At 40.6% G+C, this 24,254-nt stretch overlaps 2 protein-coding genes across 5 annotated transcripts in view; both read right to left on the bottom strand.

The window, feature by feature from the left end:
* LOC115132024 (semaphorin-3F-like) overlaps positions 1-1,863 on the bottom strand; it is a 112,085-nt gene extending 110,222 nt beyond the window's left edge. The window contains exon 1 of the mRNA XM_029664208.2: positions 1,487-1,863. The gene's annotated coding sequence lies outside the window, so the exon portion shown is untranslated. The remainder of the gene's footprint in view (positions 1-1,486) is intronic.
* Positions 1,864-12,114: 10,251 nt separating this feature from the next.
* LOC115132023 (forkhead box protein P1-like) lies at positions 12,115-23,929 on the bottom strand. Of its 4 annotated transcripts, none has more exons than XM_029664206.2 (14): positions 23,488-23,929; positions 22,817-22,876; positions 17,161-17,306; positions 16,496-16,573; positions 16,181-16,301; positions 14,932-15,118; positions 14,684-14,788; positions 14,497-14,584; positions 14,279-14,353; positions 13,980-14,127; positions 13,709-13,785; positions 13,312-13,413; positions 13,076-13,197; positions 12,115-12,896 (listed from the first exon to the last, which is right to left on the bottom strand). In XM_029664206.2, the coding sequence occupies exons 3-14, from the start codon at positions 17,296-17,298 to the stop codon at positions 12,839-12,841; spliced, it is 1,299 nt and encodes a 432-aa protein (XP_029520066.1). In that variant the 5' UTR covers positions 17,299-17,306; positions 22,817-22,876; positions 23,488-23,929; the 3' UTR covers positions 12,115-12,838. The 4 variants fall into 4 exon arrangements, with proteins under 4 accessions (XP_029520066.1, XP_029520063.1, XP_029520067.1 ...); XM_029664203.2 differs by having other exon boundaries at positions 13,980-14,130; positions 23,488-23,925; XM_029664207.2 differs by lacking the exon at positions 16,496-16,573 and having other exon boundaries at positions 13,980-14,130; positions 23,488-23,919.
* Positions 23,930-24,254: the final 325 nt, after the last annotated feature.

The following is a 24,254-nucleotide window of genomic DNA, read 5'->3' as shown; positions in this document are numbered from 1 at the left end:
TGCCACCTTCTGGTTTGGAGTATTCTAACAAGGCTGAGTGGCTGACGACTTCCAAGGTCTTTGCTGTGTGAACACAAAAGAGATTGACAGCCGACAAACGTTTGACAATCCTACTGGTGTGTCTGAGCATTTACCGTAAAAAAATTTAAATGTCAAGTTCATATGGGAAATGGACATCCCAAGGATCCAGGGGGGAGCAAAGACCATTCACTTAGGCAATGCTTGGGGCAAGAGGCATCACTGTGCCAGCTATAAATTTAGTGATTGCTGTTTTTCCTTTCAAGTGACAACTACCAGAATTCAGTGGCTACAGCCTTACAATCGATGAAAACATACCTAAATATCAATATATTGAAAAGGTGTCCCGTGTCGTTGTTTTCCAGCTGGCTAGCATGAGGCAGTTCAGGCTTCAGAGGCACATTATTGTCTGGAATCTGCAGGTTATTCTCCTTTCACTAGAGTAACACACTGTTTTTCCATTTAAAAAATGTGTCATTCTGGTGCTCCTAAATATATTGGCAAATATATCAGTTATCGTTAATATTTCCACTCTAAAATTGGTATCGGATCCAAAAATCCCGCATCGGTGGGGCTCTACCAAAAAGTCACATTCTGACTACTTCTTCCATGAGCAAATGTTTAAATTAAAAGGGATGCTGTCAAATGTAATTCAAATGGATTTACCCCAAGGTCATAAAAAGTGTTGTGCTTTTAACTTAAAATACATTATGCATAAGCTCTTCAGCCAGGAAAGCAGAGTATGAATTATACATAGGCCCACTAAGCGGGAAACATATCATGTGCATTTTGAAACCTCATCTCTGGTCCTCAAAAAGTTGGCTCGGGAGTTTGTAACGAAAATAAGAAATAATCAACTCCATGCGGGGAGTGATTTCATACCAACATTATCAATCAGATCAGTAAACCTCAAATGAGATGATAGAGAGCCTAATAAAAGCCCCATCAGTAAAGTATGCCCATCAGAGCATGTGGAATCATTTGCCATAATTGTATCATTTTGAGGGAGGCAGATGGGGCAAAAACTATAACGTTGAACCACGTTTTTAATAAAGCCTTTATAACGTCGTTAGTGCTAATGTCATTATAGCGGTTTAAAAAATAAATAATTCATAAGCAAACGCATGCTAGGATGGTAAGAGTTTTGGAACATTTGGCAAGGCAGTACACGTATCCTACACCTTATTTTTATATAACGCAGCTTCTGTAGTATGACTTGACTAAGACATTATTTCTGAATCCTGCGGATGTTATGAGTTATAACGTTACCTATAAAGCTCTAGAAATGGTTGGACTCCTTGTAGCCTATAGCGTAAGCCTAGCACGCTCTAACTGCGACTGAAGATGCCACAGGCCAATATGCACTACACAATGGCATTGAAAGAAAAGTAGACTAGTTTTCAAGACACCGATTGGCCTTTCTCTGTGACACAAACGTGCTCTAAACATAAATGAGTATTAAACTCACTTGAAATGCAGGTTGGCTCTGCTGGCGATGTCGATGGACAGTAGACTAGATGTCACATTCCGTGGCGTTGAGTAACGTTAGACTTCCAAACTAAAAGTAGAAATGTGTATCTCTGTAGGCAACTTGTAATTCGGCTTCGCTGCTTTGTTCAGGTTTCGCAAGTTGTCAAAAAAGTTTTTCCTCTAATTATAGTCAATAGGAATTACGTGATGCTTTAGAAATCTCTTACGTTTCCATTTACCAGTAAATCCTCCTCTGAAAACTCCGGAATGACAAATCCGGGCAATATTACAATTTTGCATTAAATTAGTGCTGGCAGGTGTTATGAGCTTGTTCTTCTTCCTCCAAAGCCCTCTGAGCTCTACTGTTGAAGGCGCGTGTCCCATTATTGCTACCTCTGACCAAGCCAACCATGTCACAGTTAACTACCTCAATGCCAGCCAGAGCAGAGTGAATAGGTACTGCCACTTTTTTCCCTCTAGCAAGACCAATGTGAGATCTTCTTTCTGTCCTGTTTTTATTTGCATTTCAGAACTGAACTATTATTGAATGATATTTAAATAAAATATGAGTAAGAATCAGAAACGAAGAATCAGAAACGAAAACTTAATCCAGTTTCATTTTTAAATGTGAAATACTTTTTTATTGACCAAATTGACAATTACAATTGCAATTGCAATGTTTGGTCTACCAAACCATTTAAATAGGTAGCCTAGATCCCTATGGTAGCCTCCTGTTTAAGTAAGACATCGCTCTGTTGTCCCTGCTTAAGATTTTGTTAGGTGAGTGTTTTCTGGAAAACTTTAAAACAAGTGTAAATAGTTGAGCCAGTACTATACTATGTGGTGTTCACTACCGATTTGGAACTGAATCCTGTAATGGATAAGTCACTTCTTCAAAAATACATACCAAGATGGCATAGCAGTTCAGACGTCTTTTGTCCTCGTCTTGTCGTGTCCTGTATATATATATATTTACAACTTTTTTCACATACATTTTATTTTTATTTTCCATCAACTCATCTTCAAAACACTCTCCTGCAACCCGCCTCACCAATTTATATTTATAAAAAAGTATTATTTACCTCAAATCTGTAATCCTCCAAGAAGCTAGCCAGAAACTAGCCAGAAACTCCAAGAAGCTCCAAGAAGCTAGCCAGAAACTAGCCAGAAGCTAGCCAGGAGCTAGCCCAGAAGCTAGCCCAGAAGCTAATCCAGAAGCTAATCAGAAGCTAGTTAGCTTCTTTACTGGCAAATCGTTAGTATTCAGCTAACCTCGGTTTGTGGTCATCAGCTATCCTTTAGCTCGAAAATCTATCGCCAGTTTTGTGCAGCGCGGCTCAGAACGGAACATACCGGACCAATTTTTCTCTCCATGTCCCTGGATTTCAACTGCTCTCTGGACATTCATACCCGGATCTCACAGCTAGCTAGCTGCTATCCTGTGTGACTATCAGCTTTCGTCGATTCCGGAGCAAACATCAATTATTCCGGAGCTAGCCAGCTCTGTCAATCACTCCTGAGTTCCATCAATCACTCCTGGGCTGCAGTCACCTATGCGGACCCGTTTTACTGCCTACGCGGAGCCCCACCGGGCCTTCACAACGGGACTGCCGACGTTATCTACCCGAAGGAGATCCGGCTGGCTCCTCCATCGCGACGTTACCTGAACGCCCATCTGCGGCCTGCTAACCGTTAGCTGTCTTACCGGCTGCTATCTGAATGGACAATCGGACAATTTATTTATTTTTTATTATTATTATGTTTTCTTATTGGGCCTCTATAACTATATCTATTGTTTTTATTTTTGTTGTTGTTGTGTGATTTGGATTAATCCCCTCTACCACACGGAACCCCACTAATCTACTGACGGAACGCAAGAGGTGGCTAACAACAGACCTCCATCCTATGCTAGCTTGCTACCGATGGCCTGGCTAGCTGTCTAAATCGCCGTGACCCCCAACCAACCTCTCCACTCACTGGACCCTTTTGATCACTCGACTAAGCATGCCTCTCCTTAATGTCAATATGTCTTGTCCATTGCTGTTCTGGTTAGTGTTTATTGGCTTATTTCACTGTAGAGCCTCTAGTCCTGCTCACTATACCTTATCCAACCTATTAGTTCCACCACCCACACATGCAATGACATCTCCTGGTTTCAATGATGTTTCTAGAGACAATATCTCTCTCTTCATCACTCAATACCTAGGTTTACCTCCACTGTATTCACATCCTACCATACCTTTGTCTGTACATTATACCTTGATGCTATTTTATCGCCCCCAGAAACCTCCTTTTACTCTCTGTTCCAGACATTCTAGACGACCAATTCTTATTGCTTTTAGCCGCACCCTTATTCTACTCCTCCTATGTTCCTCTGGCGATGTAGAGGTGAATCCGGGCTCTGCAGTGCCTAGCTCCACTCCTATTCCCCAGGCGCTCTCTTTTGACGACTTCTGTAACCGTAATAGCCTTGGCATGTTAACATTAGAAGCCTCCTCCCTAAATTTGTTCTATTCACTGCTTTAGCACACTCTGCCAACCCGGATGTTCTAGCTGTGTCTGAATCCTGGCTTAGGAAGACCACCAAAAATTCAGAAATTTTCATTCCAAACTACAACATTTTCAGACAAGATAGAACTGCCAAAGGGGGCGGTGTTGCAATCTACTGCAAAGATAGCCTGCAGAGTTCTGTCCTACTATCCAGGTCTGTACCCAAACAATTTGAACTTCTACTACTCTAAAAACAAGTCTCTCACCGTTGCCGCCTGCTATAGACCACCCTCTGCCCCCAGCTGTGCTCTGGACACCATATGTGAACTGATTGCCCCCCATCTATCTTCAGAGCTCGTGCTGCTAGGCGACCTAAACTGGAACATGCTTAACACCCCAGCCATCCTACAATCTAAACTTGATGCCCTCAATCTCACACAAATTATCAATGAACCTACCAGGTACCTCCCCAAAGCCTTAAACACGGGCACCCTCATAGATATCATCCTAACCAACTTCCCCTCTAAATACACCTCTGCTGTCTTCAACCAAGATCTCAGTGATCACTGCCTCATTGCCTGCATCCGTAATGGGTCAGCAGTCAAACGACCTCCACTCATCACTGTAAAACGCTCCCTGAAACACTTCAGCGAGCAGGCCTTTCTAATCGACCTGGCCGGGGTATCCTGAAAGGATATTGATCTTCATCCCGTCAGTAGAGGATGCCTGGATATTTTTTTTAAATGCCTTCCTAACCATCTTAAATAAACATGCCCCATTCAAGAAATTTAGAACCAGGAACAGATATAGCCCTTGGTTCTCCCCAGACCTGACTGCCCTTAACCAACACAAAAACATCCTATGGCGTTCTGCATTAGCATCCAACAGCCCCCGTGATATGCAGCTGTTCAGGGAAGCTAGAAACCATTATACACAGGCAGTTAGAAAAGCCAAGGCTAGCTTTTTCAAGCAGAAATTTGCTTCCTGCAACACTAACTCAAAAAAGTTCTGGGACACTGTAAAGTCCATGGAGAATGAGAACACCTCCTCCCAGCTGCCCACTGCACTTTAGATAGGAAACACTGTCACCACTGATAAATCCACCATAATTGAGAATTTCAATAAGCATTTTTCTACGGCTGGCCATGCTTTCCACCTGGCTACTCCTACCCCGGTCAACAGCACTGCACCCCCAACAGCAACTCGCCCAAGCCTTCCCCATTTCTCCTTCTTCCAAATCCATTCAGCTGATGTTCTGAAAGAGCTGCAAAATCTGGACCCCTACAAATCAGCCGGGCTAGACAATCTGGACCCTTTCTTTCTAAAATTATCTGCCAAAATTGTTGCCACCCCTATTTACTAGCCTGTTCAACCTCTCTTTCGTGTCGTCTGAGATCCTCAAAGATTGGAAAGCAGCTGCGGTCATCCCCCTCTTCAAAGGGGGGGACACTCTTGACCCAAACTGCTACAGACCTATATCTATCCTACCATGCCTTTCTAAGGTCTTCGAAAGCCAAGTCAACAAACAGATTAACGACCATTTCGAATCTCACCATACCTTCTCTGCTATGCAATCTGGTTTCAGAGCTGGTCATGGGTGCACCTCAGCCACGCTCAAGGTCCTAAACAATATCTTAACCGCCATTGATAAGAAACATTACTGTGCAGCCGTATTCATTGATCTGGCCAAGACTTTCGACTCTGTCAATCACCACATCCTCATCGGCAGACTCGACAGCCTTGGTTTCTCAAACGATTGCCTCGCCTGGTTCACCAACTACTTCTCTGATAGAGTTCAGTGTGTCAAATCGGAGGGTCTGCTGTCCGGACCTCTGGCAGTCTCTATGGGGGTGCCACAGGGTTCAATTCTTGGACCGACTCTCTTCTCTGTATACATCAATGAGGTCGCACTTGCTGCTGGTGAGTCTCTGATCCACCTCTACGCAGACGACACTTCCGGCCCTTCTTTGGACACTGTGTTAACAACCCTCCAGGCAAGCTTCAATGCCATACAACTCTCCTTCCGTGGCCTCCAATTGCTCTTAAATACAAGTAAAACTAAATGCATGCTCTTCAACCGATCGCTACCTGCACCTACCCGCCTGTCCAACATCACTACTCTGGACGGCTCTGACTTAGAATATGTGGACAACTACAAATACTTAGGTGTCTGGTTAGACTGTAAACTCTCCTTCCAGACCCATATCAAACATCTCCAATCCAAAGTTAAATCTAGAATTGGCTTCCTATTTCGCAAACAAAGCATCCTTCACTCATGCTGCCAAACATACCCTTGTAAAACTGACCATCCTACCAATCCTCGACTTTGGCGATATCATTTACAAAATAGCCTCCAATACCCTACTCAACAAATTGGATGCAGTCTATCACAGTGCCATCCGTTTTGTCACCAAAGCCCCATATACTACCCACCATTGCGACCTGTACGCTCTCGTTGGCTGGCCCTCACTTCATACTCGTCGCCAAACCCACTGGCTCCATGTCATCTACAAGACCCTGCTAGGTAAAGTCCCCCCTTATCTCAGCTCGCTGGTCACCATAGCATCTCCCACCTGTAGCACACGCTCCAGCAGGTATATCTCTCTAGTCACCCCCAAAACCAATTATTTCTTCGGCCGCCTCTCCTTCCAGTTCTCTGCTGCCAATGACTGGAACGAACTACAAAAATCTCTGAAACTGGAAACACTTATCCCCTCACTAGCTTTAAGCACCAACTGTCAGAGCAGCTCACAGATTACTGCACCTGTACATAGCCCACCTATAATTTAGACCAAACAACTACCTCTTTCCCAACTGTATTTAATTAATTAATTAATTTTGCTCCTTTGCACCCCATTATTTTTATTTCTACTTTGCACATTCTTCCATTGCAAAACTACCATTCCAGTGTTTTGCTTGCTATATTGTATTTACTTTGCCACCATGGCCTTTTTTGCCTTTACCTCCCTTCTCACCTCATTGCTCACATTGTATATAGACTTGTTTATACTGTATTATTGACTGTATGTTTGTTTTACTCCATGTGTAACTCTGTGTCGTTGTATCTGTCGAACTGCTTTGCTTTATCTTGGCCAGGTCGCAATTGTAAATGAGAACTTGTTCTCAACTTGCCTACCTGGTTAAATAAAGGTAAAATAAATAAATAAATAAATAAAATGTAAAAAAGGAAAGCTTAGTTCCCCGTGGACATTACTTCCCAGAACAAGTATATAGTGTCAATGAGTCATCATTAGCGTGTAGAGAGTATATGGAATTTCATGAAGTAGCCCCACGGTGCCCAGGTGGACCTAGAAAGGACACCCCTTGGTCACAATGATGATGAATCATCTTTCCTTTTTGTCATTGTAGATTAACACAGTTGACATCAAGGGACCACCCACATTTGTCTTTGCCTTTCAGTTACTCACTAAGGAAGATTTTTCACTGAGATCTTGCTCCATAGTGTTTAAGGTTAGCTACCATTTTGCACAATGGCCAATGGAGACCCCTGATTTGTTTTGGGAGTTTACAGGCAGGTGAGGAATGGCTTTGCTGTGATGTGAATACCTGTCTTATCCACCCCTCGTGGTTGCCCTTTCTCCACTCGCCTGTTGTATGCCACCAAGCTGCAGGAATCGCTGGAATTCCCAGACACTGGAATTACCCCCTCGCTGCCACATGAACAATGACAGCAGCAACATCTTTCTTAAATTGCACAGCATGAACTCAGTGGCCATGCCAGCTTGTCTCCCTCCTCCCTTTCTCGTTCATCTCCATCTAAATTCCTTAATGCATTTTGTTCTGAGTCAGTGTATCCCTGAAAGTGTAGGGATGGAAATATAGACACGTCTTAGGGGAGATCATCCTGATGTTTCATAGAGCAACAGCTACAGTATGACTGACGATGGCGCTGTGACTTTGTGTGATCCCTAGGTCAACTGGCCCAAAGGAAATGTAGTGTGACTTCCACCTGCCTTTATTCATATTTTGGGATGACAGAGAATGATGGAGAATTTGACTTCAATTGAACTGCAATGACAGCTCAACTCTCTTCCTTTACTCAGCTGATTATTGTGTTTTGTTAAGATTGAGTGTTTTGGTATGATAAATCATCATGAATTATAAACCATAGCCCTGGTTGCTCTTAGGGTGACAAACCAGAGCTGTGGAAAAGTGACACAATTAATAACGATGCATAAAACGGTCAGATCTGATGTTCGTGGAAATGTTTTATTCAACAACAAAAAAACTGCATAATGAACACATGCAAATAAAACGTTAAAAAACGTTGTTCATTGACATTCCTAAGTCGTCACATAAGTCATTCACTGGCTGGGTGATTCCAGGTCCTTGGGTTGATCTAGACACCAGTGTCATTTACATTCAGGGTGTGTGTGACAGAGTTTCCTGAGCTGGAAATTAATAATATCCCTGACGAGATGTAAAACAGGATACAGGTCCAGGAGTTGAGATCCCACCTCTGTGTGTGGGTGTTCTCTCACAAACTTGCTGCCTCAATACCGAAAAAAATCACCACCTGGTGTTGACCCAACCTTCTATGTGCTTTGACCAAATACACTAAAATATCAAACTTTTCTGTGAATATGTATTGTGGCCATGACATACCCTGTTGTTGTTGGCCTCCACAAGCCTTAGTTTCTGAGTTTGAATAACCAGTGGGTGAAAGGAAATACCAGTAGTGGAATAAGTATCCAATTGTCATACCTTTTGTAAAAGTAAGGATACCTTAATAAAGAATGACTCAGGTAAAAGTAGAAGTTACCCAGTAAAATAATACTTCTGTAAAAGTATAAAAGTATTTGGTTTTAAATATATTTAAGTATCAAAAGTAAATGTAATTGCTCAATTAAATTATTTAAAATTCCCAATATTAAACAAAGCAGACGGCAGCATTTTCTTGTTTTTAAAATGTATGTATGTATAGCCAGGAGCACACTCCAACACTCCAAAATATGCATTTGTGTTTAGTGAGTCCGCCAGGCCAGAGGCAGTAGGGATGACCACATGTTTTCTCTTGATAAGTGCGTGATTTTCCTGTCTTGCTAATCATTCAAAATGTACTTTTGGTTGTCAGGGAAAATGTATGGAATAAAAAGTACAATATATTCTTTAAGAATGTAGTGAAGTAAAAGTTCTCAAAAATATAAATGGTAAAGTACAGATACTCAAAAAAACTACTTAAGTAGTACTTTAAAGTATTTTTACTTAAGTACTTTACACCACTGCATTTTAGCCATAACAGAGCTATAACTTGCTCAATAGGCAAGTTGTTGGACATATTTCCTCCAAAGCATACTAATGATAGTACTCAGGCTGCAGAGATGGGATTTGGGAGTCTGCGACATCTGTGAAAGTATAAATCTATCACTCCTTAGTGTACTGTAAGTGCAGGAAACTGCAGACAAATATGTTTCTGGTGATGCTTTAACTCATCAATGATGTATGCTCTTTTCATTTGGCACAGATCATTCATTGAAGATAGCTCTTCAAAAGTAATGAGATAGATTAGCTCAAATTTATCTGGATTACCGTAATGGTTTATAGCATATAGTTATAGTTTTATTGACATTCAGTAGGTTATCAGGGATGGGAATGTTTGGAAAACAGCTAAAACAAATCATTGTCAACAGGCTTTAAAAAAAAACATATTGGGAAAAATCTTCTTGTGCAAGGATATACAATAATTCCAAAGTACATTTTTGAGGGGAGAAAACATCCATAACATTTAGACATGGATGAAGGCCGTTAACATCTAGTTGTTCAAGTTACCACAACGGACTTCATTTACCCAAATCTAAAGATGCCAGTGTGGTTTCTTTGAACGTTAACAACCTCTCACCCTAGCGGAATGGTGGTGTTGGTGGTGGTGTGTGCGTGCGTGGAGGGGGGATGTTGGGGTGGATAGCATTTAGGCAATGGGGCATGGAGTGTTGGATCAAGCCATTCATCTGGTTTGCATAACTCTGTCATATCCAAGGAGATGGGGCTACGCATCATTCTGCTCTCTACTAGAGTGTGTGTGTGTGTGTGTGTGTGTGTGTGTGTGTGTGTGTGTGTGTGTGTGTGTGTGTGTGTGTGTGTGTGTGCGTGTGTGTGCGAGTGCGTGCATGCGTGCGTGCGTGCGTGGGTGGGTGCATGTGTGTGTTAATATGCCGATGTGCTGGTAAGGAAGGGGGTTGTCTGTCTTTGTGGTTGTGTGTGCGTGTGTATTTGAGTCAATGAGTGTAGATGCATAGCTATGTGTAGCTCTGCTGTGTGAAATCACAGACAATAGTATTGTTGTTTACAAAAGCATGTTTAGTGCCAAAGTGGGACAATTCCATTGCAATAGCCAAGAACCGGTGGGCATTTAAATCCACACAAGGGATATACCTTAAATGTAGTATAAACTGTCCCTCTGTGTCAACTGTTGTCAAGCACATCACAATTCATTTTTCTTTTATTCTTTTATCTGAGGCTATGAGATATGTTTCAAAGTCACAAGGGTGTTGCGTCTCTCTTTTGACTGCTAAGGATGTTCAAGGGGTGTGTTTAATGTGTTTACACCTTGCTGAAAGACTTTAATCATGCTCTGAGCAATTATACTTTATGTAGCCCGCCAGCAGGAGACAGAGAAATGGGTGAACTCATGCAAGTTATCATCTGTCTCCCCCCAGGCTGCTCCATTCAAATGTCATGACATCAAAGTGGTGGAAAGTTCTAGGCTGTCAGACGGCATCAGAAGCTTGTCATGGCCTCCGGTGGGACAACCCCATCCAGTGAAATGGAAACCAGCTTTCTGTTTATGTTCTCTGTTTAGATACAGCGTCTTCTCTCTCAAAGATTGAGTGGCACCATCACAGAGGAATCACTTATGGGATGACACAGACAATGCCATTTCTCTGAAATAAATCATTTGAATTTATATTTTGCAATCATTATAGGAATTCATATCAGACATGAATCCTGTTATATATATATATATACGTATATACAGGATAACATTTTTTATAGATTGGGTTCAAGTGTGTAGGCTGGGCTTGGAGGGCTGTGATACTCGTCTGGGACCTTTGAAACCATAATTCCCAACAGCAAAACACTGAGAGCAGGAAAAGGACTACAACTCTGTCAAGATTTCAGCCACCAGGTCATACAGTATTTCTGAGCTGTGACAGAATGATAACAGAACCAAATTGGTACATCCAAAGGGTACACTTCTCCATTTATACACAAACATACCCGCCGATTAAGTGCTCGCTTGCAAAATCAGTATTTTATTATGGTCCTTTTGGATGTACAGGTCAGAATGTGAATCTGATGTATCTATGTATCTGTTATGGGTAAAAATGTGAATCGTGATATGAAATCAGTTTGTTCTTGATTTACAGGTGAACACTTTTATATGTTAGTGGTTGCCTTGAACAGGTAATTGCTAGTTATTATTTATGACTATGCCCCGAGATGTGTAATCAAGGTCTGAAAAGTGGAAATGTGTCGTATTTACTGCACTCTCTGTCTTGTCCTGTCAAAATACCTTTCCTGAGGTCCTTTTCTGAGAGCTAGCAGGTTTGTGGATGTGAGATTGTGAGTGAGAGAGACGAGGCAGACACTTTACAGACTTAAAACAAAATATGGGGCTAATTTGCATATGGGGGGGGCATTTTCTCTCTCTGGGAGAAAAGGAATGTGCAAAAACACCCCCCTCATATGGAATTACAGTTAAATGGTTTTAGTCTACTTTTGAATTTGGAAAGCACATACACATGCATGAACTTCCATGGATCTGGTCCAGACTGAGGTTTGCTCATATCAAACAGTCTCATGCTTACCCATGCACACCAGATAAAGGCATGTTGTCCTTTAGAAAAGTAACTTTGGATATAAATAACTGGATAACCCTTGCTAGGGAAAGCCTGGTTCACACAGAACGACAACTGCTGGGTCTGCGGCAAAATGGATAAATAGCAGTGGAACAAGAAAAACACAATAGAGATGTTTAGAAACCAAATGCTACTGTATAGACCATATTTAGCTTGATGTCAATGGAATGTTAGATCCATTGTTTTGATGAGATATCAGAGTCATACTGTTTCCTGTAAAGGATAGATTCATTAAACAGATCACATCCACAAGATATAATCAAAGATACATTTAATTGCAGAGTATTTTTTATTTTTTTAACACAATGTAAAATTGTACATGCTTGCTGTAACATCCCACTGGGCACACAATTTAATTTCAATGTGGACATTTGGGTAATATTTGGTAGAAACGTTGATCAATGCGATTTCAACCTTTATTCACCCACTCAATAAATCAGCCAGAAGTTTGTTGGCTAGCTTATTGAGTGACATTATTTCAAAGGTACAAATTAATTATATTTCATACAATGTTTGTCTAGGTTGAAAATTAATTAAAATGTTGAACTAATCCTATGGTTGAAATTCCACCCTCAAAACAACAGTTTACAATGATGAGCCCAGTGGGATAGAGTATACTGTATGTAGCCAACACAACAAAACAATTGTTTACCCTTTCACTAAGTTTGATTGACAAATAATTGCTAAATATATATCTTTCTTTCAAATGCTGCAAAACGTATAGCCATTCCAGCCGTGCACACATCTTCATGATAAAAGAGTCTAGAGGCAAAAGAGTCCTGGGCTGTGCTATGTTGTAGCACCATCTGCTGCTGAACAAAGAAGGTGATGATAGGTTCTGTAGATACTGTAGACCAGGACAGGTCAACCCTCCTGGAGGGCTTTTTCTCCAGCCTTGTTAAAAAAATACCTGATTCAGTAATAGGTCCTAGTGACTTCCTTTCCCAGTAGTTTTTCATTCACTGAAGGGGTGGTTATGTTCAAGGTTCCTCTGGACGAAATAAGGAGTAGGGTGACAGCCATTTCACATGATGATCCCTAAAAAGATGGTTCATATTATTACAATATCATTTTAAAAACATGTCTGTGTTAATGGGTGGGTTAAGCTGTGTTTTATTAACAGGGTTAACAATAGCACCCTCACTTGTTGAGTTGGAATGAAGCTGCAAAACTAAGAATGAATCAAGAGAGCACATCCAGACCATAGGTCTGTCTACCTGTGGTATTTTTGTCCCTTTCTCCTTTGATATTCCATTTCATCCACTGTCCAGACGGCCCCCTTGCCTCCCTCCACTCGCACAAAACACTTGTGGAGGCTAAGATTGTGACGGACAGCGTTCTGTGGCGGCAAATGAATACAGCTTGTGTAAGGAGTTCAGGAGCTAATATTGCTCAAGACTCAAATATAGGACTCATATGAAAGCGAGCATAATGATCCAAGGAGAAGCCTAACCTTCCATGTGGCCGTGTTGTGTCGGAAGTAGAAGAACATGGTGGTGAACCAGTTGTAGATGTCATTCAGGGAGCGCTGCTTGTCTGGAGACTCCAGTATAGACTGCAGACAGACATGGTGGACATTCACAATATGCTTGTGCAATTGAAACAACTCACATGGGGTCTAGACATAGATTGAGGTCTTGCTACACATGTAGTCCAAAACAACAGATGTTATATTAATGTCACACTTGTCGCTGTCTTGCAGTCCAACAAGGATGCATGAACTACCGAGCAAACTGTATGCTCCTCAGCCACTCAGCCCGACTCTCGACAGTCTACCTTTTCCTTTTCTCAAGTGCTCCTTTTACACAAGTGTTCAGAGAGACTCTTACTGTTTAAATCAGACAACTCACCCATCTTATCATGCAGGCGTAGGTGTACAGTGGCCTAATGTTGTTGTATTTGTAACACTCAACACTCGGGATAAGATCTGTAGGACGGCCAACGAAAGCAAACATACCAGGTCTTGAGTTTGGATCAGATTTCACAGCAACACGAAAGACAACATCACCAAAACAGACAAGCAAAACACTTGTAGGAATGCACTCAGAGTGACATTCAGAATCAAAATGGAGTGGAACTCCCTCAGGCTTAAGAAGAGCGGGAGGGGCGGGGCAGTGTTACCTGGCCGTAGGTGGTGAGGAGCAGCAGAGGGCCAATACTCGTGCTGCACCAGCTCCTCTGGCTCTTTAGTGGTGCAGCGTGACACTCCACCTCGGTTCTGGGGCAGGCCTAGTGACAGGCTGTGCCTGTAGGGCCAGTCTGAAGCTGTCTTCTGACAGGGAGAGAGACCATGACCCAACAACACAGACATTCAACAAGGACAAGTTGAGGTACATAGAAATTGTCTTAAAAAGTGCAGGATAATGGACAATGGCCGGTTACTATAGTCACTTGAGGGAATTATTCAAAAGAGAAGTTACCAAGACAGTTGATTTGTGTCCAGATAGGTGCAGATGTAGTTGCATTGCGAAGAGTTTCTGTTTTTCCACAGTCAGCTAAAAAAGAGAGAAGATTCATTGAGGGCCACATTTTCACTTAGCTGGACTTGGAGCTTTTACAACCTTTCCCAGGTTCTCCGTGTTCACTAGTTGGAGTTTTTCTGTAAAACGATATAATATGTAGAACTACAGGAACAAACCTGGGTCTCCATGTATTGCACCATGTCTTGTTGTACCTTCCACTGTGCAATGCTTCTGTCTCCATGGCCATGGTCAGAGTGGAGGTGTCTGGAAACACCATAAAGAGCATCACTGTCATGACTATAAACAACAGCGCCACAACTGTATCACAATGACTAATGAAATATACTGGTGCTCATTACTTACTTCAAAAAACTGGGGAATTCTTCAAATACTGCATCGCAGCCAGGCCAGCAGCAGAGTCCGTTGAGAAACAGAGCACTGGACCCCTCTAGGGTTGGGTGACCTGCCCTGCAGAATGAGGGGAGGAATATTACAAACTTAGGACTGAACGCAATCAATCAAACCATCCTGGCATTGTTTATGCAGTTTCTGTTCATGTCACAAGCTCAGATGCACGTACATGCACACAGACGCACACACGCGGAACTCACTCATGTTGCCTGGTGATGATGGAGCTCTGCTTAGGACTGGCTGTCCTCGGGGGAGAGGGGTGACGAGTTGGCCCAGGAGAGTGCTCAGAGTGTGGGGGAGAGGACTGTCCACGGCTCCCTGTGTCCACCTCCACCTTGCACAGTGAGATGGGCTGAGCTGAACTGGCCTCTGTTAGAGTGCATGGTGCTGGAGAAGCAGAAGGTAGAGAAAAATGGATCTTTATGGAGAAAGACCTAGATACACTTTCCATGAGCCTCCTTTGAATAATGTACAGTATAATGGCTGTATAGAATTGTATGCAACATATGGAATGACTCCATGCTTTTAAAGCCGCTAGTGTTTCCATTCAAAAGTGTGACTGTACACACACATTATAGGGTGAGGGAAAAATGAAAATGTTTTGACAATGATTTAATGGTCCAGTTGTGAATGCTGTCCAAGCGGACAGAACTATGGGGTTAGTTATAGATTCTATACTTCCATTATACACTTGAGGGTCATGGACAGTGTTTCTACTGTAGGTCTTTCTCCATAAAGAGCTGTTTTATAGAGAGCAATAATAATGGCGTCTTTTAGTAAGCACTGACACAGCCATGGTCCGTGGAACAAAGCCTACGGGGAAATGAATGGAGTTTTATATGTCTGTGGTAAACACAGGCTTAGGAGATCTTATACGTTTTGTTCTATGAGATAATCTTCATCAGCTAACGTCACTTGTTGTGCATTTTGAAGCATTGACTGTATGTAACTGAAAAAAAGCACATGAAGGTTTCATAATTCATAAATGTCATGTCAACTGACTGATATTATCGCATATAACCAAACGTATAAGATCTCCTAAGCCTGTGTCAACCTCAGACCTTATTTTCTAAGTTTGTCCCAAAACCCTATTCTTTCCCCATTCATTTCCCCCAAAGGAATGGCTGAACGAACCAGAGGTAACTCCTTTCTGTTTTTTTTTAGGACTACAAGCTGGCTTTATATCTTCTCCTAAGACATACTACATTTGCACACACTACATAGATTTTTCTATTGTGCTATTGACTGTACGTTTGTTTATCCCATGTGTAACTCTGTGTTGTTGTTTGTGTCGCACTGCTTTGCTTTATCTCAGCCAGGTCGCAGTTGTAAATGAGAACTTGTTCTCAACTGGCCTACCTGGCTGAAATAAAGGTGAAATAAATAAAAAAATATAAAAAACATGTGTACGCAAGGGGGATGCAGAGAGTCAGTCAGCGCAAAGTGTACCCTGCGGTCGCACGTGGGCAGCCTGGACACCTTGGCGTAGAACAGAGGGTCTGTGCTGGCTCAACTGGGGGCACAGAGACACCCGTTGCAGGAGCGGTCTCCCCTCCTCCTCACTGGAACACTGGGGAGGACACGCAACAAGGCACTTACAGGATCCCTTTTCACCAGCAGGGAGTTCTCTGAGCAAATACAAGCAACTTTCTTGTGCTAATGTCAGTGAAACTGAAACAATAATGTATGGGTTTACATGTATCTCAGGCCAGAATAGGGCATCGAAACGCTTTATAATAGGAGGCATATGAAGGAATATCATACCTGCCGTAACAATATGCTTTGGAGCTGAGACGAGGCCATAAGTGAAACTCCAGGTCTAATCATCAATGGGAAGCCTATCTATGAATAATGGACATGTATTTACATCATTCCTCTCACTATAAGGACAACAGATATTCCATGTAATGAAAGTATAAATATTTCCTCCAAGCTAGAATCCTTAGTTGCAACATTCATGTTTGGACTTAACAATTACCCTTGAAGAAAACGTATTAATGCCTGATAAGCTGAGTTCAACAAAGTAAATGTAAACAACCACTGAATAGCCTCAAAACATGGTTAAAACTGTCATTTTGATATCATGGATGGCCAGTCCTTGCATCCATAGCGTAGTCTATGAAATTGAGAGTAGTTCCATGTCTTTAGGCCCATCCCTCAGCTTTTTATCGAAACAGAGGCTGGGTGTGGCTTTGTTATTTTTTATGGATTCTAGCTTTAATAGTCTTAAATTAGTATTATTATACAAAGAAATTGTAGACCAAAAAATAAATAAAAAGCAAACGGTATGAAACCAATTGATGTACACTTTAGCTTGAGCTCTTAACTTTCAATTCATGTTTATTTTAGTATTCATTATGTATTATTATTTTTCTTTGTAAATCTGGCTCAAATTTGGCTTGAAACCACAGTAACAGTTCAACCAGTACCTGCGTAACAGTGGTACGAGCACAGAGCTGAGGTGAGGCAGAATCTTTGGGCTGGGTACGTGCGTCTGGCTCCTCTCGCTGCTCTCGCTGCTGCTGATGTCGCCCACTCTTCAACCTCTCACTCTCAGTCTGTGGCATCCCTGGGCCTGGTGCAGAAGAGCAGAAATGGAGGGTTAGTGCTAAGTGCATGTTACCCATAGGAATGCAGGGGTGGTGGTGGATAAAGGTTGACTCTCACACTGCAAATGTGTAGACAACATAAACAATCGTAAATAAACACACATCGCAATAGATCATCTCCACACAGGGCACCAATTGTGTAGGTATGTTCCTATTTGTAAGGTTATGTTGTATTCAGTCCAGCATATTGTTCAATGTATGACATTAAAACAACATATTGCTACAATATAATATAATAAGAGAGAGAGAGAGGGGGAGAGGGAGAGAGAGAGAGAGAGAGAGAGAGAGAGAGAGAGAGAGAGAGAAAAAAGAGAGAGTGAGGGGGATACAAATTTGCTCTTTGGTAAATGTTAGACAGCTACTGGTTTGGAGGCATATTATCTTTGTTCCTTTATCAGACATAATGAAAGGGAGAGGAGTTCAAACACAGTCTGGGCTGAGAGATTTTGTGGTTGTGCAAAGGTGCAACCTTTGACTACACAGACAGTGGAGGGTACAGAGATGAAGCTGATAGCAGCAGGTATCTCAAAAATATAGCACAGGAAAGAGGGAAGGGGAGAGGGTGCTCAAATCCCCCCAAAAAAAAAACATGTAATTATATCATGTCATCTTTAGGTAAATATGTAAATATCTGGTCATTTCTGTACTGTAAAATAAAGTGCAACCCAAGAGCTTCTAAAGGCAACCTCATATAACTCTATACCTCAAATGTTTAAAAGTCTATGGGTGACCACTGTGTACATTTGCAAATGCACGCTCTCACCCAGGAAGAGGAAACAGGAATTCAGTAGAAAGAGAAAGTACTGAAGCTCTTTGTGGCTTCTCACTTTTATCTCCACTTCACTAGCAAAACCAAACATTTCTTCTTTACAGAAAGCTCAGATCAAAGCAAAGTATTTGTTGTAATGCAAAGTGACAATTGAATCATGTCACATAAAACAGGCATTAAATGAATAAGCACATCTTTTGGATTTGGAATTGAGAGCTACAGTAGACGTTTATGTTGCACAGGTTTGTAGGGTGTGATTTGATGAATGGATGTGCTACAATGACATTACAAGTAGAAAATTGTGATATATTAACACTTCTTACAACACTTCTCTCAACTGAGGACAATTACGTTCAGCTTTTACTATAGTCTAGGACTGGGTTTGATTATCCAAATGCTTTATTTACAATCAACTACATATGGAAAGTTATTCCTTCTGCATCATATTGAAACATTTTTCTCAGTGAGTTTTCTTATTACTCACTATGCTTCCATATCTAAAATATCTGTCTGATCTTGGCACTTTGGAAGGAACCTGTGGGTGATATTGATTTGTAGATTCGCTTTCTTTGACCTATAACACTACAGTAGGACAGGAAGGAATTTATAAGCAGAGTAATCATTCTTTTTGATCTTTGATCCACAAAGGACAGTATTAAACAGAATATGATTTTTTTCCCCCAATATTATATTATGTTTAATTTATAATATGTTTTCTTCTAATTCAACTTTTCTTTTTGAATGAGAAGAAAAACGTTTATAAAAATATATTAGAGTAAATACTATACTGTAGTGGTGACTTAGAGACAGCTACATTAACATTTATGTCCAAAATTATTGAATTAATCTAAATGGCAAAATAAGCATGAAGACTAACTTTCAATTTGATGGTCATATAATACCAGTCCTACAGACAATAAAATAAAATAAACATATTGCAGTTTATATTACAAAGTTAGGATGTTTCTTGTACATTTATGTCCAACTTCTGTATTTCCAAAGGGTGAACTCAGCTCCATCATTCATTGAATCAGTTGGCTCATTCATCACAAAACCCACTGATATTGCCAACTACTTTAATCGTTTTTTTACTGGCAAGATTAGCCAATTTAGGCATGACATGCCAAAAACAAACCCTGAACCTACACATCCATTAATAAATTACCAAATTATGAAATACAAGCATTGTAATTTTGAATTCCGTAAAGTGAGTGTGGAAGAGGTGAAAAAATAATTGTTTAACTTCTCAAATGTAACATTTCATTCTGCGATAAGAGTCACTGACTCAAAGCCACAAGAAGGTAGAACATATTTCAAACGTTGCTTGTAAGGGGGCGGTAGTTGCAGAAATGTTGGGTCTGACAACTTGGATGAAAATTTACTGAGGATGATAGCGGACTATATTGACACTCCTATTTGCCATTTGTTCAATCTAGGCCGACAGGAAAGTGTGTGCCCTCAGGCCTGGAGGGAAGCAAAAGTCATTCCGCTACCCAAGAATAGCAAAGCACCCTTTACTGGCTCAAACAGCTGACCAATCAGCCTGCTACCAATCCTTAGTAAACTTTTGGAAAAAATTGGGTTGACCAGATGCAATACTATTACAGAGTAAACAAATCAACAATTGACTTTCAGCATACTTATAGGGAAGGGCACTCAACATATACAGACGGCACTTACACAAATCACTGATGATTGGCTGAAATAAATTGATAATAAGAAGCTTGTGGTTGCTGTTTTGTGTTCTTTAATGGAAGCCTCTCCAACATAATCCAGGTAGAGTTGGGTATTCCCCAGGTCAGTTGTCTAGGCTCCTTATGTTTTTCAATCTTTACCAATGACCTGCCACTGGCACTGAGTAAAGCCTGTGAGTCTATGTATGCTGATGGCTCAACATTATAAACGTCAGCTACCACAGCAAGTAAAATCACTTAACAAAAAGCTGCAGTCAGTTTTAGAATGGCCTGTGCTATCTGCGATCCTTGAGATGTCCCTATCCCATTATAAATGACATGTTAAATGGTTATGGTAAGGGTTAAGGTTAGAGTTAAAGTTAGGATTAGGATTAGGGTAAGGATAGTGGTTAAGGTTAGGGTTAGGAATGTCCCAAAGATCCCAGCACTGACAAGTAAAAAGCTAGAACTAAATATTTAAAAAAAACTATAAGCATTGTATTTGGGCCAACATTCACAAAACCCTGAACCTCAACTAAATATTCTAATGAATAATGTGAAAATTTAGCAAGTTTAGGAGACTAAACTGCTTGGTGTAACCTTGGATTGTTAACTGTCATGGTTAAAACACATTGATGTAACAGTAGCTAAGATGGGGAGAGGTTGTCTGCCCGTAATAAAGTGCTGCTCTGCTTTCTTGACATTCCTATCAACAAAACAAGTCCTACAGGCCCTAGTTTAATCGCACCTGGACTACCGCCCAGTCATATAGTCAAGTGCCACAAAGAGGGACATCGGCAAATTACAGTTGACCTAGAACAGAGCAGCACAGTTGGCCCTTAAGTGTACATGGAGAACTAACATCAATGGCATGCATGTCAATCTCTGTTGTCTCAAAGTAGAGGAGAGACTGACTGCATCACTACTTGTCTTTGCTAGAGGTATTGACATGTTGAAAGCACAGAGATGTCTGTTCAAACTAGCACACAGCTCAGAAACCCACGCATACCCCACACAACATGTCACAAGGGGTCTTTTCACAGTTCCCAAGTCCAGAACAGATTTTGGGAAACGCACAGTACTACACAGAGCCATAATTACATGGAACTCTATTCCACATCAAGTAACTCATGCAAGCAGTAAAATCTGATTTAAAAAACCCAGAATAAAACCACTTTATGGAACAAGGTGGAGTGTAAAGAGACACACACACGCTAGCGCACTCACTCTTCACCCACGTACATTGTAATATTGTTGTATGGTGGTATTATACATTTTGTATTGTAGATATGTAGTGGTGTAATACTTTTATATGATGTACTGTTTTATTTTTTGTTTTTAGTGTAATGTAAGTGCCATTATGTTTTTGGACCCCAGGAAGAGTAGCTGCTGCCTTGGCAACAGCTAATCGGGATCCCTAATAGTAGAATAGATCCCTAATAGTACAAATACAATTAAATACAAATAAAAAGCAATTGAGATAGAACTACTACTCATGATTACTAATGTCACATTAATGTGCAGCGTAAATGCAGCTACAACAACACCCTACAATCATGTCACACTGACTCGGAGCTTCCATTTATAACTATGTATCACTATTGGCTTTCGCCAGAATTTGACCTACATGTATTATTCTATAAACTACAATACAAAAAAAATATGCTTGTATTAATCTGTTCATCCTAATCTGATCTTTAAATTAGGTTAACTGAATAAAAACCTAATCTACCTGGAATATTTAGGTGATTTGCAGATTAAATGCATGTTGTGATTGTAGTGTAAGCCTCAATACTTACATTTTTATATTGACAAAAAAATATTCATAGAGAGAAAATGCTTTCTGGTTTTCTCACAGATCAAAAGTAACACAATTGAAAGACCAAAGTGTAACAGTGTAATTCCTGTAAAGTGATTCATCGTCTTTGACATTGTGGTACCGAAAATATTACCATATTCCATCATTTGCTTTTTTTGTGGTAACAAAGTACAGATATTGACTACCGTCAGAAAAATCTGAATGTATGATCATTTTGATGACACAGCAACATGTGATGATACTGGTACACATTCTTGACATACATTTTTTAAAATCCCAGTATCCTTTAATGATAAAATACTAATTCTGGACAAGCCCACAGATTTGTCACAAATGACCTTTTTGCACCATGAGACTTCAATCCACCAACAGTCCATCATGTTATGAATATCAGGTCTTGGGTCTAAACCCAAATCATTTTAAGAATTACATTCACAATGAGATTGTACATTTTTTTTAGTGACGCATAGATATTTCAGAGTTTCAATTATTACATTTTCTTCACCAATTATTTCCTTGAATATCGTGAGTTCAAATGAATCTACCCTAACCGTGATAGATATCATACCAAAGTCGTTTCAATTTTGTGAATGAATGTGCCCAGTGTTAGAATTGTGTCGACTGGGTTGTCATTGAATAATCCATTCAATGAGAAGTTAAAAGTTATCTTGAACATAATGCTTAAAAAATGTGTAGAAGAAAGATTGGATTTGTTTTCGCCTATATGATTAGTGATGCTTTAAATACTTACTTTTACACCTGTTAACACCTTTTAACAGGTTCCTCACTAAAGCAGTCATTACAAACAAAGTTATTTTCTTAGTTGTGTTTACTTAATATTAAGACCTATCATTCCCCTTTCACCCTTTTGCTATATGCCTACAATCTGTGTTACCCAACTGATATACAGCATCGATACTTTGTACGCTTTTAGAAGTAAGGTACATGACCATTAGACTACACTATAAAATAGCTCATACACCACAGCTACAAACAATCCACCATTACAGATGACACCAAACCAGATTACACCATGGTCTTGAGTTTTGCGTACTGTACGTACCTCTTGGGGACACGCACCCCAATTTGGGAGACACTTGTCCACTGAATGATCTCCCTTCTGATACACAGAATGGTTGCCAACTCTAGCTGAAAGCAAAGAAGTGCATTCCTAAAATGTAAAGGTCACACGTTAAAACAGACAGTTTTTCTCACCTTACACCTTCCGTATCTCCTGCTCGCTTTCTGTCTTCCTGTTCTTAAGAGGATGAGATGCTAGAAAATGAAGAAAAAAAAGCTAACAAATGTCAGAGAGAGGGGGTAGTATTCCACAAGTGATGTTTGAAGTTTATTATGTTTAAAAGAACACAGACTACCAGCAATATTCACTGTAACGGGGAAACAGGTTATGGTAAGAGCAAAGAAATGTTGAAAAAGAAATGTTTATTAAAATATGTTTATAAATATACAAATGTTTATGAAAAGTATATTTCTTTGATGCTATAAAACAATTATATTTGATTTCAGCATTAATTATTCATTTGTTAGGCAAGTAAGACCAAAACCTATCAGCATGTTTTGTCTAAGGTACAAATAAATGTTAACATTAATCTCCTCCAATAGTATCTTATTTTTGCTTTGCCAACCCATCGTATTCAGGTAACTTTCACAATAGCTACATAAAAAAAAATCTTGATACAGACTAAACATAATCATGCGGCCTTGTATAATTTCACTGTGTGTCAACACAATGGACAGCCGTGATGAGTAGAATTGTTCAAATAACGTTGCGTAATCACAATAACATGCTCAAATAAAGAGAAATCACTCGGATTACAGAGAGCGTGAATAACGCAGAATCACCATCCCCTTCATTCAACACTCACCTGAAAATGTCACAAGCAACATGTGAGAGAGGGAACAGATGTGTGAAATGTGTGTTTGCCAGAATCCAGTCTGTATTTATACCTGGAAGTCACAGTAGGAAAAAAGTTTACGCCTGCCATCGAAATGGAAATGTGCTACATCACTGCAACAGGTTTCACACAAATAAGCGTAAATGACTTACCCTACCCTCAATAGTCTGAAGCACAACCTATTTCAGAACAAATAAATGCTACAAGCCACAATGGCAGTGCACAGAAATGGTTTTGTTTTGTGATTGTTGATTATGTGATCCACTGTATTGTACTGAATTAGTGTAAATCAAATGAATCTGTGTTAGCCCGGTGGTCTGAAACCTAGGCATTAGCTTGGGGAGCTTTCGCAAGTCTTCAGGACCTCGTCTCCCTCTCCACAATGACCCCAGCAGCTAATAGGCATCAATTGAATGACTGGCACCGATGGGACCGTCTCGGTTGCAGCCCTGGTCGTCTGCGCACCACAAAATTGTGTTGGCTCACTGAGCTAAACCCTAAGCTTGGGAAGCTAGCGCAAGTCTTTAGGTTTCCGACAAAGTTACTCAACATACAAGCATGGCTCATTGAACCACCTCTGTTACAAAGGCAATGCCCCACCATGACTCTGAGGGGCCTAAACAGTCAGCAGTGATATCGGCAGGCTCTAAACCCTACAATTACCCAACACATTCTCCAAACCACATTGATAAATAACTTTCCATGGCTAAAATACTCTTCTAGCTCACCTTTTACCC

Source organism: Oncorhynchus nerka, linkage group LG7 (genome assembly GCF_034236695.1).
Source record: "Oncorhynchus nerka isolate Pitt River linkage group LG7, Oner_Uvic_2.0, whole genome shotgun sequence".
NCBI classification, from domain to species: domain Eukaryota; kingdom Metazoa; phylum Chordata; class Actinopteri; order Salmoniformes; family Salmonidae; genus Oncorhynchus; species Oncorhynchus nerka.
This window is presented reverse-complemented; position numbering and strand designations above follow the sequence as displayed.

Bases quoted from the DNA above. Each gene is read 5' to 3' on its own strand.
- LOC115132023 (XM_029664203.2), bottom strand. From the start codon at position 17,298: ATGCCACAGACTGAGAGTGAGAGGTTGAAGAGTGGGCGACATCAGCAG. The intron at 16,302-16,495 runs GTATGATATTCC...TGTCCTCCCCAG, and splicing joins AAAGCATATTGTTACGGCAG to TGTTCCAGTGAGGAGGAGGG. The intron at 13,786-13,979 runs GTAACACTGCCC...GCCGTCCTACAG, and splicing joins TCCTCACCACCTACGGCCAG to ATCTTATCCCGAGTGTTGAG.